We start from the raw sequence: 18851 nt of genomic DNA on the forward strand, positions 1-18851 counted from the left end.
CCAGCTTCATGTTGGCAAAACTGATTAAGATGGCATTTAAAAGTTTCCCCAAAATATTTTAGGGTTGAGAAATGTTTTGTATACATTCCAGCTAGTAATAGAAACTACACAAAAAGACTCAAGCCACGCGTCCCATTATTTTGGTGATTGTAAGGTCAATCTAAATACCATTTCTTCATTTCCTTTTATTACTAATTTTTCTCCAAGTTCCACCATGAGCTGCAGGGAATCCACTTAACAATATCAGATGATTATTTACAAAAAAGCTTATAATTAATTATTAAAAATGCCTTTTAAAATAATTATATTTTAGTAATACAATTATAAAACCAAGCACAACCTTAACTTTCAAATATTGTAACTCAAGGCCAGGGCTGCCACTTTGGTGTGAATGAAAAAATCTAGTTTGACCTCAAAAAATATCTAGAATCATCTAGATTGAAAAACAAAACATTCAAAAATATATCTAAACATAAAATAATCCAATTTAATGTAATATATTAGCCAAACAACAATGCATATGAAGGTTTTTAATAGAAATTGATCTATATTTGATGCTAAAGAAACTTATTTCTTCCTTTTTATCGCTCTATTTTTTCTGTTTCAGTCATAACATTATAACGTGAAGGATTTTGTGGTTATCTGGGTGGAACATTTGTAGGCTTGTACTGTTCCTATGGTCTTTACAAATGTAAAAAAACATCTAGATCCAAAATTTTACATCTAGGCTCAACCAAAACTATCTAGATCTAGCTATAAAATATCTAGAGTGGCAGCCCTGCTCAAGGCAGATTGACTAGTTACTACGCAAGCTGTCGTCTGATTGGTTCAATGAGTCGACTAGGCTGATTGGTTAAAAAGTCACATGACCCGGGAAAACCCGCCTTTGTGATTGGCTTAAAAAGCCCTGTGGTTCGAATTCGGAAACATTTTGGAAATATGCGAACGGTTAAGCAACATGCCCCAAGAAACCGCACATGTTGACACGAGTTGAGTTCTTTTAGCTTGTTGAAAGAATACGTTTCCTTGTAAACCACAGCTTGCCAGTCTAGACCGCATGTTTATCGCAATTCACGACCATTGCCATTTTTCCTTCCCATGTTTATTTCATGCACAGTCATGCTGATGCTGCAACATATGGTCACGCTTAAATGCAGACGTATGTCAGTATTTTTCCACACTAAAAATCCGCGGATTGCCGAAGTGTGCTTATTTTGTATTTGATTCAGTTGTAAAAGCAATAATGAACGTAAGATTCGACGGTAAACGTGCGCTTGTCACTGGTGCTGGAAAAGGTAATTGTTTTGACTTTTTTTAACGTAACATGAAGTTTTAAAAATGTTTGTTCAAAACAATCACAAAAGTAATTTTGTTACTGTGGATTGAAAAGTAAATTGCTAAAACATAATTTAAATAGCAACGTATATGTTGTTTCATGTAATTTCCTGACATGCGAGTGTGTAATATACTTTTTGATGTGGCTACTTGGATTTGTACAGTGATACTCCACCTAATCCTAATATGTTGGACAATGTAAAAAATATTCTCATTTTTAAAGAATTCGTAGTGATAGTTGCTATGAATCTGTAGTATTATTCATAAAAGATGTTCTGTTTTATTTATCCTGTGCTTTTCAATGTACACAGGTATTGGGAGAGAACTAGTAAAAAAGTTGGTGGAATGTGGAGCTGAAACAATTGCTTTGAGCCGAACACAATCTGACCTGGATTCACTAAAACAAGAAGTAAGGCCATAGTTTGCATACAGCAAGTTTTATTTATCATTCTGTTTGTTGGTAGAACGGTAGCTTAAGAGGAATAAAATTTGTCCAACTTGTCTAAATGCAAATTGGCATGTTTTGTAACTAATTAACCTGTCCTAAAAATGGTCTAAATTGATTTGACACTTAGATTGTTATTTTCATAACCTCTACACCAGGGGTGTCAAACATGCGGCCCTTTAAAAGTTTTTGTGCGGCCTGCGAAGTAACTTTTACTTTTTGTGTTTTACTCATGCAGGATATACTGTCAGGCCAGTGAGTTAACATGAATCAATCATTCTGTTTTAGTGGTATATGCAACGTTTTAATAAAATAATGGAAATAACCTATCTTTAGAATCAGCGATTGCAATTGTTTTGTCATTGTATGCCAATGTTTTCACACAAAGCAATAAAGCACAGTTGGTTCTTTTACTTTGCTTCTGTATATCTGTTTGTTTTTATTACAATATTGTTTTTTAATGTAGCTAATGGCATTATTAAACATTTACTTTTTAATCATGCAATTTTGTTGTTGTCATGTTACACTGCAACAAATGTTTCGATGGTGTGACCCTCGACTCACTTAAAAGTTTATTTTTGGCCCTCAAAGTTGTTTGGGTTTGACATCCCTCTACACCAGCGGTTCCCAAACTTCTCTAAAAATTTTGCCTGGTGGACTTTGCCATTATATCGAGGACTCGCGGACCTTAAGCCTGAAGGTGTATTTTAGCAATACGAAAGTTGATTTACAGAATTTTTGCTTATTAGGTATGCAAAATTACACATAACAACGATCCAAAGACGGTTTGTGACATCACAGACAAGACAGAAAACATTACGATAGTGCGCAAACAATTGCATTCTTGATAGTTGTCATGCAATGAAGGCTATCTATTGTATACATAGGCGTCGAACACGGGTATGCCGGGTATGCCAGGCATACCTGAACGAAAACCTCGGGTATGCCGCATGAATTGTTCGCATTGATTACAATTGTAACGTCTTCAAGAAGCATTGGAATTTAAATATTAAAGGGTGGTAAAAAGCACAACAAAGGTTGGCATTCGTTTGCGAGAGGAGGGGAAGCGCTGCTGTCCGGGTTTAACATCAACAACCACGCGATAAAAAAAAAATTAGCGTTTCGTCACAAACGTATAGGTTGGTACTTTTCCCAAAATTAATGTGTTAGCTTATCGGCAGTTTTTGGCAGTTAAGGACATCGTGAAGTACACTAAACTTTAAATTTAATACTGCATACAACTCAATGGGTTAAAAATATGCGACACGTTTTAAACGATACAAGCGACCTTAAAACGTATAAAACGATTTTTGTAATGGCTAGGCCAGAAGTATGTGCGCTTTGTTGCGTGAAGACAAATCTTTTTTGTGATAGTTATTACAGAGAAAATAAATGTTAAACAATATGGTAATTTGCGAAATAAGGTGATTTTCGAGCTAAATCCATTTTATCTTTATTGTTCCGCCTCCCCGTAATTTCGGCAAGTGGGTCCAATTTTTGGCCATGAGTAACGCGGTGTTAACGCCCTCAAACATGCGTTGAAATGCAAGAGAAGCAAAAGTGTTTGAATTACGTTGTGTAAATTCATAAACTGCAAGAATTAACGTAATCCCACCATATGTAGCGACAGGAAATGAATTGGTATTTTATGACGTCACAAAGTGTATATATATAATATATATTATATATATATATGGCATACCCGGGAAGTCGGCGCCTATGATTGTATAGTAATGGAGGCAGTGGATCTCTAATTGTACTTTGATTTAAATCTATTCAGTGACACAAATTAACGCTAAATAAGACTATAGAGGCATGTCAACCTTTTCGCGGACCCCGCAAAATTGCTTCACGGACCCCTAAAGGTCCGCGGACCCCAGTTTGGGAACCACTGCTCTACACTGTAACCTTGACACCACAAGCAGTTAAACACACACATATTGTCAACCTAAAAATTTAAATGTCCTCCACTTTTTATTTTAGTGCCCTTCTATAATTCCCATCCAGTGTGATTTGGCAGATGCTGATTCAATTCCAAATGCTTTAAGGGATTGTGGACCTATTGATTTGCTTGTTAACAATGCAGGAATTGCTCTTACTGATCAATTCATTGATGCAAAACCAGCTGATTTTGACAAGTAAGTATAGTGGTGTACTAGACACTTTTTTTTTAGAATGTTTTGTGTACCACAAATCCTTAATCCTTAAAATATGTTGAAAAAAAGTAGAGAAACATTTGAAGGTAATTATGGGTCCCCTTCCCTGAAGGGGACACATATTGATTTTACTCAAATTGTTTTTGTTTTTTTTCTTTTGTTTTTCTTCTTTTTTTTTCTTCCCAAAGTTTGTCCGACTCGCTTTTCCATCAAATGTTTGATGGATTTGGCTGAAATTTACACAGATGGTAGATATAGTTATGTAGATGTGCATCCCACTTTGTTTTTGTTGATAACCCCAGTATTTACCCCACTCGCCCCCTAAAATGGGTTATTTTCTTCCCAAAGTTTGTCCGACTCGTTTTTCCATCAAATGTTTGATGGATTTGTATGAAATTTACACAGATGGTAGATATAGTTATGTAGATGTGCATCCCACTTTGTTTTTGTTGATAACCCCAGTATTTAACCCGCTAGCCCCCTAAAATGGGTGAGTTTGTAAACAGTGTCAGAATTGGCTGAAATTTGGATAGCTTGTAGAGTATGCCATTTATAGTTGTCGATTGTTGTGTTCAACCCTGTAGCCCTAACATTTACCCCACAAGCCCCCAAAGTGTAAAACGTATTTGTATGTTACTGGACACCACAAACAAAAGATTTCTGTTGCTCAATAGTGTTACAAGGGCAAGCAGTTGTATGGTACTCCTTTGTGACTTTGTGGATTGCTTGGTGAACGTTTTTGTGCCATGGCAGTTAGGGGGTTGTTGCCCTATGACGGACATTAGCAGTTTTTGCTCAAAACACCTCTAGTGGTTGACATTTTAAACATTGGCGGATTTGGCTGAAATTTTGCAGTACTATTGATTGAATCATTGAGGTTTCCTATTTTTTTAGTTTGTGTGTCGGACCCCATTAGTTACCCTACTAGCCCCCTAAAATGGGACAGTTTTTCAAACAGTGTCGGGATTGGATAAAATTTGGGTAGTATATATGTGGGCTATGTTATTTGTAGGTTTCAATTGATGTGTTTTACCTTGTAGCCCCAACATTTACTCAACTAGCCCCCTAAAATAAATGAACTTTTAAAAAACGTCCTAATTATATGAAACTTTGCAAAGTTTATTAAACATACTAAGTCCTCAAATGTTATGTTTTGCCCTGTAGCACCACAACTTAACCAACTAATTCCTAAAATGGGTGACCCTTTTCATGTTCGAATTGAATGAAAACCGGAGAGCTTGTAGAATTTGCTATTTATTTTTTGTTTTACCCCATTATGCCACTACTTACTCCTTCGTTTCTTTGAAAAGGAACAGTAAATAGGACATACTTCAAACAATATCTGGGGTGAATCTAAATTTATATAGTTTGTACTCTACATAGTATTATTATTTAAGCCCAGTGCCGATCACTGCGTTTTACCTGACAACACTAAACATTCACATGGTTATCTCTTGAAATGCATTATCTAAAACTTTGCATGTGTGGGGCCCATGAGTTTCTGCTTGCAGAAACAACTTAGGTTATAAAAGACAGTAGATGGTATGGGACCCAATATAAAATAAGCATAGGAAATATATCATTGTTTTAAAATAGGTTATAGTGTATATGCAAGGGCAATATGTGCTAAGCCACCCTTCTAGTTTGATTTGTTAAATGTTGTTTAATGATTGTTTCGTGGCACTGAAATACAACTGGTACAACCTGGTCTGGTTTTACCAATGTATGTAAAATGAAATTTCAAGTCCAAAAAAAAAATTTATGTCATGATGCAAAGTAGAAATGAGACAAAAAGCCAAATTCCCTTTCTTTTACGCTTTAGGTCCATGGCCATCAACGTTAAGGCTCCCATTGTGATTTCACAGGTATACACATCTTTAATTGTTTTAACATTTTAATATATTGTGTCAATAAAAAATTGAGTATTTGAAATACAGATTATCGCTGAAGGAATGATTAAAAGAAAAACAGGTGGCAGCATTGTTAATGTTTCAAGTAAAGCATCATTAAGAGGAATGCAAAACTATTTGCTTTACGCAGCCAGTAAAGCTGCATTAGATTCAGTGACAAGAACCATGTCTTTAGAGTTGGGACCCCATAATGTAAGATCTGATTATGTGTTGTTGTATGTTCTGTTTTTTTTTTGCAAATTTTATCCATAAATCAATAGTCGCAAACATTTCTGTCAAAGATATTTTGTGTAAAAAACTTGACTTAAACGAGTTTTCTGGAAAAAAAAAATTATCATCTTTATGGAGACAGTTTAAAACAGTTTAATTTTTTGTGTATTACAGTATTATATTTTTGCCATGAAATTTTAAGTACAGGGCTGCCAAAAAATGATACATCATGTTAACAGGATGTAAAGAACGTAGTGCAAGTCATCATTACAATTGCCTCCAGGCAGGAAGCACATCAATGTCACGACTTTTAAAAAGTCTAAGTCATGATGACCAATGAGTCGTAATAAATTTTCATGTCCCAAAGATTAGTTATACAAAAAAAATTCCACAAATTGAGCGCAATTTAATTAATGTGCGGTGTAAGTTAACCCTCTATATAACATAACAAGCTGGTAAACTCACATAAGGAATGATGTTGCTTTGTGATTTAGATAAGGGTGAACTCAGTGAATCCAACAGTTGCAAAAACTGATATGTCCAAAGCTGTATGGGATAATCCAGCTAATACCAAAATGTTAACATCTGTCATCCCACTTGGTCGATTAGCAGGTAGATGCAACAGAATATCTTTCAAAGCAGTGGTTTATGTCTGGTTGCTTAATTGTGTTATTTGAAAATGCTAATTATGCTTTAATAATTTATTAATTTCAACAGTCTTGCAATAACGAATACCATCTATAAAAACAAGATTCTAAAAAATTAAAACAAGATTCTATAAAAATTTAATAAAATCTATAAAGTTGGAATAATGGATAAACACAGATATAAGTTGTATAAATGTAAATAGTATTGTGTGAGGCATTAAACTTTAAAAAAAAACATGGCAAAACTGCTAACACAAGAACTTACAGGACAGGTCTGCTAATTTCCAAAAAGTGGCGCAACAGAGAATAGGATTTCGCTATGGCAATTATTGCTATAGTAAAAGCATATGCTCCTTGCACCACATTTGGAAATTAGCAGGTCTGACCTGTGAGTTCTTGTGTCTGTAGATTTTCTAAAAAATATGGTTTTTAAAATATCAGGTGATTTTTTTTATGATTTCTTTTTGTTTTCAGAGATCAGCGAAGTTGTGTCCGTGATTTTATTTCTGCTTAGCGATTTTTCAAGCATGGTTACAGGATCATGTGTACCAATAGATGGTGGATGCATCGCAAATTTAATGACTTAAAAGAACTATAGTGGTTACCGTACAATATTTTAAAAACTGCACATTGACTGTAAAAAACTAACTAAAAATAACAGCTTTTGGAGTTTGAAAGGCTTGGCAAGTACTTTAATGTATTTTATTAGTAAGAATAATGTTAAATTTGTTGAAGTACTTCAGTATATTTTATTAGTAGGAATGAAATAAAATTCGTTGAATCAATATGTACCTGTTTTTGTACTTGCTTGTTATTTCCACTAATAACATTTGTACTTTTACATGCAACATGTTATCTTTTGCAATGAAATGTTTCCGAAAAATGTTTTCAGTATTGACCTACATTTAATTGACCTTTTGTTTTCTATTCCACACAAAGTTCATTGTTTAAAATACTGTGACCAAATTATGTTTTTGTTTGCATTTACAAAACTAATAAGTACCATTTGTCTAACAACTTGTCTGGTTTCTATGACTGTGGAGTTTGACGTGATGACGTCACACGTAAATGACGTACAACCGGTAAGTTCAGAAAACTTTTCCAGAGGCGTCACAACAAAAAAATCTTGAGAACCACTGGGTTAGTGGACTCACAGAAAAATGCTTATTGGGCGATCAAAAAAATGCTTATTGGGCCCCTGAAACCAGCCAAGCGCGTAAAGCAGACAAAATAGCAAACGTTGGCAGATGTTTTGCAACACACAAAACCGTAAAATTGCCGAGTTAATTGTCGTTTTCTATTCCAAATCGTAAAACGTAAAAAATGAACGTACGATTTGACGGAAAGCGTGCGCTGGTTACTGGCGCTGGAAAAGGTAAATGTTAATGATATTTTTACAGTGACATAAAGTCTTTCTAAAAGTTTTTTTTGCAATTATTAACTTCAGCCGAGTAAATAAATTGGTAAATGATTTGTACAATGCAAAGTGCGGTTGTTGTTTTTTACTTTTTCTAAAATATCATTATGTGATTCCATGCCGCCCGCTGAATGCCTTCAGAGTAATGCATAGAGTTTGCGGCGCGCCTGCGCAGTTTAATGCGCGAAGTTTATTTAACTCAGCAAGCAGAAGATTTTCTAGTGCAGCAATTTATTTCCGGAATTACAGCATTAGAATTGCGAAAACATATATTTTTGCGCGCATACATTTGTCACACCAACGGATGGTACTCTCACTAGTGTATTGGGATCCAAATGAAATTTGTTGTAGGCAATTTGATTTTCGAACTGGGTGATTGGCTACAGTGGTAAACTACACAAAACAGGTTAAGAACCACTGGATGTTAGCAGGTGCCAAAAATGTCTAATAAACGTAGTGTAAACAAATCCTCCAACAAGTACCTGACAATTTTGTGTCTGATAAAGCAACAAAATGTGCTTTGTTATTTATATTGTATTTGATAATTTATCCAGGTATTGGAAGAGCAACAGTAAAAAAGTTGGTGGAATGTGGAGCAGAAACAATTGCTTTGAGTCGAACACAAGCTGATCTGGATTCACTAAAACAAGAGGCAAGAGGCAATTACCCACATTTCATAAATAAACCAATTCTGTTTAATTTTTAAAGTCAAAATAATTTTTGTCAGAATGTCATCAATGTTTTTTTTATTTTGATGGGGTTACTTGATAAATAAATTATAAATGATTGCGTTTGTGACATATCTACACCACAATCCAAACATGCTATTCATTTTACCTATCACTACCAACTTAAAAATCTATTTGAACAATCCTTTTTAATTTCAGTGTCCATCTATAATTCCTATCCAGTGTGATTTGGCAGATTGTGATTCAATTCCAAATGTTTTAAAGGACTGTGGACCAATTGATTTGCTTGTTAACAATGCAGGAGTTGCATTGCCTGGCCCATTCCTTGATGCGAAACCAGCTGATTTTGACAAGTAAATACAACTGTACTAAATACACTCAGCTTTTTCTAAGATCCTACTTTATAAATACAATCTCAAAACAGCACTGACAACAGTCCAATAGATATACCCGATTAATTGGCAAATATTGTCAAACACTTATGAATTGGCACTGACAGGCAATTAACACAATCTGCTGTGGTTTTTATCATGCTGTACACAAAAGATGCAAGCAAAGCATTAAATATTCATTGTGTTGTTACGCAAATCTGTAACATGTTTTCAACAATGCTAAATTGTAATTGCAATTATACTCTTTGTAGAAGCATCGAGCAAATACATGATAAGCTGCAGACCGTCTGCAGCTTGTACTGTTTGTTATATATAACAATCTAAACAATAAAAAAACATAAAACGAGCAACACAACTAATATTTGTTGTTTACTTCAGAACAATGGCCGTCAACGTCAAGGCTCCCATCATAATTTCACAGGTATACATGTCTTTACTTGTTTTAAAATTTTAATATATTGTGTCAATAAAAAAATGTTATTATGGGTCCCCTTCCCTGAAGGGGACACATATTGATTTTACTCAAATTGTTTTCTTTTTTTTTCTTCTACCCAAAGTTTGTCCGACTTGTTTTTCCATCAAATCCTTTATGGATTTGGATGAAATTTACACAGATGATAGATGTAGTTGTGTAGATGTGCATCCCACTTTGTTTTTGTTGATAACCCCAGTATTTACCCCGCTAGCCCCCTAAAATGGGTATTTTTCCCCCGAAGTTTGTCTGACTCGTTTTTCCATCAAATGTTTGATGAATTTGGCTGAAATTTACACAGATGGTAGATGTAGTTAGTAGATGTGCATCCCACTTTGTTTTTGTTGATAACCCCAGTATTTACCCCGCTAGCCCCCTAAAATAGGCATTTTCCCCCGAAGTTGGTCCGACTTGTTTTTCTATCAAATGTTTGATGGATTCGGCTGAAATTTACACAGATGGTAGATGTAGTTATGTAGATGTGCATCCCACTTTGTTTTTGTTGATAACCCCAGTATTTACCCCACTAGCCCCCTAAAATGGTATTTTCCCCCCGAAGTTTGTCTGACTCGTTTTGCCATCAAATGCTTGATGGATGTGGCTGAAACTTATACAGATGGTAGATGTGCATTCCACTTTGTTTTTGTTGATAACCCCAGTATTTACCCCGCTAGCCCCCTAAAATGGGTATTTTCCCCCGAAGTTTGTCCGACTCGTTTTTCTATCAAATGCTTGATGGATGTGGCTGAAACTTATACAGATGGTAGATATAGTTATGTAGATGTGCATCCCACTTTGTTTGTCCGGATAACCCTAGTATTTACCCGGCTAGCCCCCTAAAAGGGGTGAGTTTGTAAACAATGTCAGAATTGGCTAAAATTTGGATAGCTTGTAAAGTATGCCAATTATCGTTATTGCGCCATTGCAGTTCGGGGGTTGTTAACAGCCCTTTGATGTCAGAAACATTAACGGTTGTTGCTCAAAACACCTCTAGTGGTTGAAATTTTAAACGTTGGCAGATTGGACTGAAATTTTGCAGTACTATTGATTGAGTCATTGTGGTTCCTACTTTTAAGTTTGTGTGTGTTGAACCTCAATTAGTTATCCTACTAGCCCCCTAAAATGAGTTTTTTAATTTAAATAGTTTTTACTCCATATAGCATATTTAGATGTGCACAGTACCAATCACTGTGTTTGTCTTCACAATACCAAACTTACTCATTGTTATCTATTGAATTGCATTATTTTCAACTTTGCATGTGTGGGGACCCATGAGTTTTTGCCTGCAGAAACAACCAAGGTTATAAAAGACGATGTCTAATGTGGGACCCAATACAAAATAAGCATAGGAAATATATTTATGTTTTAAAATAGATCATAGTGTATATGCAAGGGCAATATGTGCTAAGCCACCCTTCTAGTTCCAATACAGATTGTTGCTGAAGGAATGATTAAAAGGAAAACAGGTGGCAGCATTGTCAATGTTTCCAGTAAATTATCTATTAGAGGATTTCAAAACCTTTCGTTCTACTCTGCCAGTAAAGCTGCATTGGATTCTGTGACAAGGACCATGTCTTTGGAGTTGGGACCCCATAATGTAAGATCTTATTATACATTGTCTAATGTTGTGTTTGTTTGCAAATTGGAACAACATAATTATAGGTATAAAATTTCTGCAAAAATATTTATCCTGTAAAAAAACACTTTCAATATTTGTGTGTGAATAACTTGGTGACCATCATCAGACTGTGTTGGGCTTCTAGGTAGTTTATTACCCCATTTCTGGTATCAAGGCAGTAAGCAAAACAACACCATGACTCTTTCCCTAGGAGTCCCTAAATAGTTGTATTTATGATCATACACAAAATAATGCTCACCCTAAACCACTATGCAGTGTAAGTAAGTTCATTACCCCGATTTACATAAGAAGCTAGTATCCACTGGCGCCCACTTATGGGGAGGCGGGGAGGCGCCGCCTCCCCGGGTATTTGCGTCGCTGACTACGTCATAAACAAGTTTTGCGTTAATTTATGCACATACAGTTTTGTAGTAACTCTGTACTACTGCACAGTCAACGACTGCTTACGGTAGTTTGAACAGACAAACCTTTCTGAAAAATCAAACAATGCATATTGTTACGTCACAAACGTATACTTGAAGTGTTATATGTAGGGTTGCCATACCGTCCTTATTTTGAAGGGCAATGTCTTAGAAAAAGTTTTTGTCCTTATTTCCAACAACTGTCCTTGTTTTTGACTTAAGTTCTTATTTTGTCTTATTTTTAACAATTACAAGTCAAATCCCCGCTAAACCTAGACCTGGGCTGTCGTGAGATGCACTAAGTGTTTTCTACGAACAAGGAGTTGGAACAGAATGTTCCTGGCAAAAAGAAATATGACATGTGATATGTCAAGGCTCATGCAAAGATTTGTTCAAAAACGTTTGTTTCGTTTGACATGAAAGTCGAATTGTTCGTGTGTCCTTATTTCGAGTTCCATGTCGATGGCAACCCTGGTTATATGCAATGAGCCATTGGATAAAAACATGCAAGGAGTGTTTGCGAAAACTCGGTCAGTAACATCGACACAAATTGACATCGTTTAGAAAGGGGGTAGCCAATTTTTTTCAGGGTGAGCCGCATAGCATGAAAATGACATTGACGGCCACATAGCTTACAAGCGAAAACGCAGCGCCCGTTCCGCAATTGTGGTCTACAAAGCGCTTTTGTGGGACCAGCAGGAGCTACAATATTATTAAGAGATAGCGCTACTGTCGAACAATAAAATTATCTGGCATAAATTACTAACTTCTCACTTATGTCATCACAATTAACAAAGAAAGGCAACTGTATACGCACAGTAACGAACGCATGGGTACTTTAAGTCTTGTCTGTGATGTAACAAACTGTTTTTGGATCATTTTTATGCGTCCTGTGAAGTGCAGAACTAGGTAAACTTAAGACCACATGTTGTTGTGGGTACACTTTCGTAGCAAATTAACTTTCAACGGTTAACTCGTTGTTTTCCAAGATATATATTTAGAACAAATACCTTCGCGGGCTTTACTTTGGTAATTGCTGATTTAAAATAAACTAAACTTAAATGCGTTACATGCAATTTGCTGTGTAAATAGAAAACATGGTTGAAACCAACCAAACGACCTAGAAACGATTATTATAATGGCTTTTTAGACGCATGTGCGCCTTGTTGCGTAAAAATAAAACATGCTTTGTAATAATTGTTCCGGGGAAAGAAAAAATGTTTACTGTATAGTTGGGTCGGCATCAGCTTCTAATGTTATGTATACCAGTACAGAAACACTGTAAAGGCTGTAACTTGCGACGTTAGGTGACGTCCGGGCTGAAAATATTTCCGTCTTTACCGAGCCGCCTCCCCGCCTATTTTAGCAAGTGGGCGCCTATGCTAGTATCGTAACATATTTTGTTCACGTGCACTAGAACGCAACAAGTATAGTAACACATGATGATAAAGTGGCACGAAATACAGGACACATCTGCGAAAACCTAGCGGTTGAAAATGCATTAAGGTACTAAGGGAGGGAGGGCAGCGGTAAAAAAAACGCAGCAGCTGTACCTGGCAAAAAAGAGAAGGGGCCTGAGAGGTTGGAATCTCGTTGGAGAAACGAGTGGCGCTAAAGGCAACGCGACTGGGTTTGACAACATGGGTGGATTCCAGCCGGTTTAATAAATAAGCAAGTACACTTATGTAAGCAATAATATTGGAATGTTATACAGATAAGAGTGAATTCAGTGAATCCAACAGCTGCCAGAACCAAATTGGCCAAACCTCTATGGGAAGATCCTGCATTTGCCCAAAGAATAACAGATGTCATACCAGTTGGTCGTTGGGCAGGTAGGTGCAACACAATACCTCCAAAGTAGTGGTTATCAATTTCAATCAACAATATTAAAAGGCCACTACAAAGTAAAACATAAGAATCGTTCAAATATGTTGAGTACACAAATTTTAACACAGTTGGCCTATATTCCAAACAATTATTCTGAGGTTGTAACCTCTAATGCTGTAAGTTTATGACTGTAAAGGGTAGAAATAAATTGTATAAAGATAGATACTGTTGTGTGAAGCATTGTGTCAAGAAAATATTATATTTGACTTTTTTTATTGTTTCTATGTTTCAGAGGTCAGCGAAGTTGCATCTGTGATTATATTTCTGCTCAGTGATTTTTCAATCATGGTCACAGGATCCAACGTTCTAGTTGATGGTGGAAGCATGGCAAATTTCGTGCTTTAAATAAGCAAGGATGCATGAAGAAAATGACTAACACAAAATCTGTTTGAAAACTTTGTACTTACATTATAAACTAACCTAAAATAACAGCTTTTGTTGTCTGAAGCACCACATACTTTACACGCACTTTAAACTTATGGCTATTAGTTCGTGCACATTTAATAATGGCAATTTTATGCTCTTGGTATACAAGCTATTGCTGCCAGGCATAATATCCAGTTTATAGAGCTCTTCTGGCAATTGTATTTTTATTTTGACGTTTCGACGTCCTGTACAAGTCGCCTTCATCAGGGTAAATAATTATCAGTGTGTAACCGTTTTCTATTCTTGTTTGTTAGATTCAACTAATAAGAACTTTGCAGCAACATGTTTTATATTGCAATAAAGTTTATTTGAAATGTTATTAGCGTTCGGCATTTTTTAATTAGCCTTTCATTTTCTATTCCAAGTAAAGTTCATCAATTTGTAAATTTCTGTGACTGAATTATGATGTTTTTGTTCACATTAACTAAAACTAATGCCTACGAATGTACCGAAATTTCGAAATTGCTCAACTTTGAACAACTTTATCTATCTGGTTCGTTCAAATGGTTATGAAAGTTCCTAAATGATGTACAATCGTTTTTATCATTTACTCACGTGACAACGTTTGCATTTCGTCATCGACTTTTACTCATACCTGTACTATTACGTCATATTATTCGTGCTGATATATCATACTATTTTACCATATACCCACATAGACTACTCAGATTTATCGTACGCAAAGCTGAACAAATTGAAGCGCTCAAGGAAAAAACTGGTTTGATTTGTTTTGAGCAATGAAAAGCAGCAACTCCGATAGACGTGAATTTCGGGAGGAGAATCAATGACGATTTTTTTTACACAAATCATGAGATGGTTATAGACTACAGTGCCAACCACAAAATTGAAACCCTACACTGACCAGTCTAAACACAGGCAAACAAGCAATCAGGTGAACAGAGTAAAACAGGCATTCGGTGTATTTTCGCCGGATTGTTCCAGACAAAACTTAAACCGAATCTTGAAAAAACAAGGCTATGGCCTTTCTGTTTTTTCCATTTTTGGGTGTCAAAAAATTGAAGTAAATAACGGGTTTAGGTGGGTTTTCACCGGAAAATTCCAGTTTCAAATTGGTTTAAGTCGGTTTCTGCCTCCTACCGAACCACCAAACCGGTTTAAACCGGAATCGACAATCGACAATTTTGACCCGATTTTTGAAAAAAACCTGAGGCTATGTAGTCTTTCCGTTTTTTTCGATTTTTGGGGGTCAAAAAGTTGAAGAAAATACCGGGTTTGGGTGGTTTTTTACCGGAATATTCCAGTTTCAACTCATCGTCTGCAGCTCATCATTTATTGCCTTGATGCTTTTACAAGTAACCTATACGTTTTTTAGTAACACTAATTATGCTTAAATCAAAGTCATGAAACTACCGATTTTCTTAAACATCTAAAATAAATATTTTACGAATGCCAATTTTCGAACTCAGCAATTCCAACTGCATGCATTGTTACGCTTGATTAAGTTTTCCAACGTCTCGTCCAATCAGCGTTCGAGAAACACGCGGCACGAATTTGTTTCTTTCCTTGTTAGGTCATTTTGTTTGTGAAGTTTGTGGCGTGCGGAGGTGAAAGGCTGGCAAGGTTACAAGGTAAAATTTGTGCTGTTAATTATATTTTTTGGACTTGTCGGTGTAATCATTTAGTGATATCCAAATTAAATGTAAAACAATAGTAAAGACTTTGGTAATACGTGAATGTGTTAATTTGATAATTGTTGGAGAATTATATATATATTTTTTTTACTATTGTTTTTTTCACAGATTAAAAAATGCTGCATGTAACTACAAGTGAACACCTGAAAACTTGCTGTGCTGTCTGATCAAGGTGAGATTTTATCTGAAACAGGCGTATTTATTTTTCACTTGACATTTTAACAAATTAACTGAACGCAAAACCACAACTTTACCTAAACTGTATCAAATTAATGTTTGTATATTGAAAAAGCAACTAAATCCCAACTTTGTGTGGTGTCTGGTGAGAACAGCACGTGTTTGTGACGTAACAAGCGGCGCTTTTTCAATCGGGCTGATTGTAGAAAGCTTCGCCCCCTGTTAAGAAGCGTTTCTGTTCGCAATGCAAAGTTGCGCTGTTGGGTTGTTAATGTTGGTTTTATTTTTAATTACAGATCGAACAGTCTGCATCAACATACAACAACATATCAACTTCGTCAATCTACGTTCGTCTTTCAACCAACATACCTCAACTTCTAATATTTATTTGTATGTAAACAATAGGAGTCTGTCGTGCGTCAACCGGGATGGCGGAATCGTTTTCTTTAGGCCTTAAACTTAGGCTAACTGGCGCTAGGGCTGAGTGACTTATTTTTTGTCCGAGTTGGACCCGTAAAGGAAGTCTTTCACGGTCAAAGAAGGGTCCAAGTCTGCAGGAGTGCTACTATGTCAGCAAGTTGGCGCTAGGGATAGGACTAGAGTGGCACTCGTTAACTAAGGTTAGGTTATAGGTAACATAGGTGAGGTACGTTTGGGATTCGCGCGCCACGGAGGGACTTAGCTTAGATCGATTTCTAGATAGGTGTGGCGCGTTGCTAAATGGCTTTAGCTAAAATAAGGTGCGCTTAGAAATACGGCCTTGGCATGGCCTCCACCGCATTGCATTGGCCGCGGTGCAGACGGGACCGAGTATCGGACACCGCTATTTCCAATGAAGACCCAGGCTCGTGGGTCTGAGGAGACCGGCTTTGCATTTTGCCAGAAAAGTCCCGTGACCCACCCTGGTAGGGCGCAAACTGTTGTTAAACTTTTTTCCCCAGCCCTGAGTTTGCGTAAAACATTTGGGTCTCTGAGGGCAAGGGACAGTGACACGATGTTGTTTAGTTATACGCTTTAAACGTAACTGTCCCTTTTAAACAAACTTTTGCGCCTGTCCTAACTGTAAAATTAGGGACGTTGTGGATTTCGGGTACTGACCAGCTTTTCATATCCATTGCTTGTACATCCGGGTCTCTTTCTACTTCCATATGAAGAGGCTGAGACTTGGGGTGTCAAGTTTTGAGATGTTAGACCTCATGCTAATTTAAATTGCAAACGTTCTAATAATTTAAAGTTGGAACTTTGGTAACCGTTAAACTCCGTTAAAAAATTTGAAAAAAGCCCTTTGCTGGTCACGACCTTTTTATATTTTCGTGGATTTAGAATAACTCATTTCGATTCCGCACTCCTGGTTGACTCGGCTTCCATTCATTACCTGGCGTTTGTTCCTTAGCGAACTTGTTCGGTGTAAGTTTGGATTGTTGAAAAACACGGCAGACTCACTTTCTACTTTACCTAGGCTAACTTGCGACGGTTGAAAGTGGAGACAGTTAGTTGAGGAAAGTTATATTTTGTAATTGTGTACTTTTACGTCGCACGCGCAGGGACGTTGGCGGTTCCGCTTAGCTACGTTTTTTAATGTTTTTAATTACCGAAGCTAACGAACAACCAATCATCGATCGACTTGTGTACCAGATGAGCGAAGATTGCATAATTGTACAACAATAATTTACGTCATAAATAGCCAAAATGATTTTTTTAAAGTTTAAAAAATTGTCTATCGCATTTAAAGTGAAAATAATGGTAAATTTCAACAGTAAATAGATAAAAAAGATGAAATTATAACTGGAATTTAACCTACAATGTACCTGTATCGGCTGCGTTATGTGATTGACGTTTTTCCTCTTTCAAAACAAAAACAAATTCTTTTGTAACTTTTCTAACCTTTTTTTCTGTACTTATTAGTTAGACCAGTTTTTGGGGGGTGTTGTGCCTTTTATATCAGCCTGTCAGGGTGTTGGTTTACTGTTTACTATTGACTCGTTCGTTTCTCTTGCGGATCGCCAACGTCAGTTTTGCAGCAATGATTAGTTTGAGGTGTAGAATTTGAACTATTCTGCACCTCAACGAAAACAAGTAATCTGCACAAAGTTTTGTTTCAAAAGTACGTATTCATGTTGCGAATTGTTTGAATATGACTTCACTAACCTTTGCATTTTTTGCAGATTCAATTGTTGCAAATCAATCCATTGTTTGTTTTGGAATCAATTGTTTTGGAATCAATCAGTTGTTAATCCCGCTTTTTCAGGTCCTAACCCCGCTTTTTCAGGTCTCAACCCCGCTTTTTCAGGTCTTAACCCCGCTTTTTTAGGTTTTAACCCCGTTTTCAGGTTTCAATGAAGTTAAACCCGTTTTAAATCTTGTTTTTGTTTTTCAGATCAGTCTCTTTACCTCGTTTCCGTCGTGGTTCTGCGCCAAACGAGGGTTTCTCTACTGTCTTAGAGAAAACCATTGCGTTGGTTGGTACCTTGACGTGGTGCAATGGCTTTCAAACGAAACCCAACCTGCAGAACCCCTGAAAAATAAATAAAATACAATAAAACAAAGTGGTGTGTGAAGCGTTTGTCAGAATTAGTTTCACAAGTCTGATACATGGGCTCTTTGATTATTAAAGCGATGAGTTATTACTGTTACGTTGTGTTCTTGTCCGAATTCTGGTAGAAACGGCAGCAATGAATCGTTGAAACGAATAAGGGGCAATATCTCATAGCAATTCTTAAACACCATACTTGTATTACAGTTAGCGCATTGAAAAGAGTTCAGAGCTGATAGCAACGGTTCAGTACTGGACATGTTTGTAAGTCGCCTGGTTAAATGTCAATATGTTCTCCAACTCCAAACTTTAAAATCTGACCCTCTTGCCTGCATGAAATCATGTTTTTACGCAAATACTTCTTTCAGCAATGAGTTAGAAAGTCCTCTGTAATATATTTGGTCGTACGATTTTCACGTCTCAAAAACTTAGATGTGCCCGAGTATGTTTTGGAACCAGCCAC

The 18851-nt window shown here is 36.4% G+C and overlaps 2 protein-coding genes and 1 long non-coding RNA gene across 4 annotated transcripts; all 3 read left to right on the forward strand.

Moving 5' to 3' along the window:
* The first annotated feature begins 1126 nt into the window (after positions 1-1126).
* Positions 1127-7484, forward strand: LOC145209576 (L-xylulose reductase-like). The gene is made up of 7 exons (XM_080079889.1): positions 1127-1295; positions 1647-1744; positions 3764-3918; positions 5759-5801; positions 5874-6038; positions 6551-6668; positions 7178-7484. The coding sequence occupies exons 1-7, from the start codon at positions 1244-1246 to the stop codon at positions 7288-7290; spliced, it is 744 nt and encodes a 247-aa protein (XP_079936015.1). The 5' UTR covers positions 1127-1243; the 3' UTR covers positions 7291-7484.
* A 65-nt stretch (positions 7485-7549) lies between these two features.
* LOC145209577 (L-xylulose reductase-like) lies at positions 7550-14580 on the forward strand. 2 transcript variants are annotated; one of them, XM_080079891.1, is made up of 7 exons: positions 7550-8078; positions 8675-8772; positions 9008-9162; positions 9580-9622; positions 11106-11270; positions 13428-13545; positions 13833-14580. In XM_080079891.1, exons 1-7 carry the CDS (start codon positions 8027-8029, stop codon positions 13943-13945), a joined length of 744 nt encoding a protein of 247 aa, XP_079936017.1. In that variant the 5' UTR covers positions 7550-8026; the 3' UTR covers positions 13946-14580. The 2 variants fall into 2 exon arrangements, with proteins under 2 accessions (XP_079936017.1, XP_079936018.1); XM_080079892.1 differs by lacking the exon at positions 7550-8078 and adding an exon at positions 8315-8551.
* A 975-nt stretch (positions 14581-15555) lies between these two features.
* On the forward strand, positions 15556-16577 carry LOC145239517 (uncharacterized). Its single transcript, XR_013862324.1, has 3 exons — positions 15556-15615; positions 15787-15850; positions 16152-16577. It is a non-coding gene; the product is annotated as an uncharacterized LOC145239517 (long non-coding RNA).
* Positions 16578-18851: the final 2274 nt, after the last annotated feature.

Source organism: Phallusia mammillata, chromosome 1 (genome assembly GCF_965637545.1).
Source record: "Phallusia mammillata chromosome 1, kaPhaMamm4.hap1.1, whole genome shotgun sequence".
Lineage (NCBI taxonomy): Eukaryota > Metazoa > Chordata > Ascidiacea > Phlebobranchia > Ascidiidae > Phallusia > Phallusia mammillata.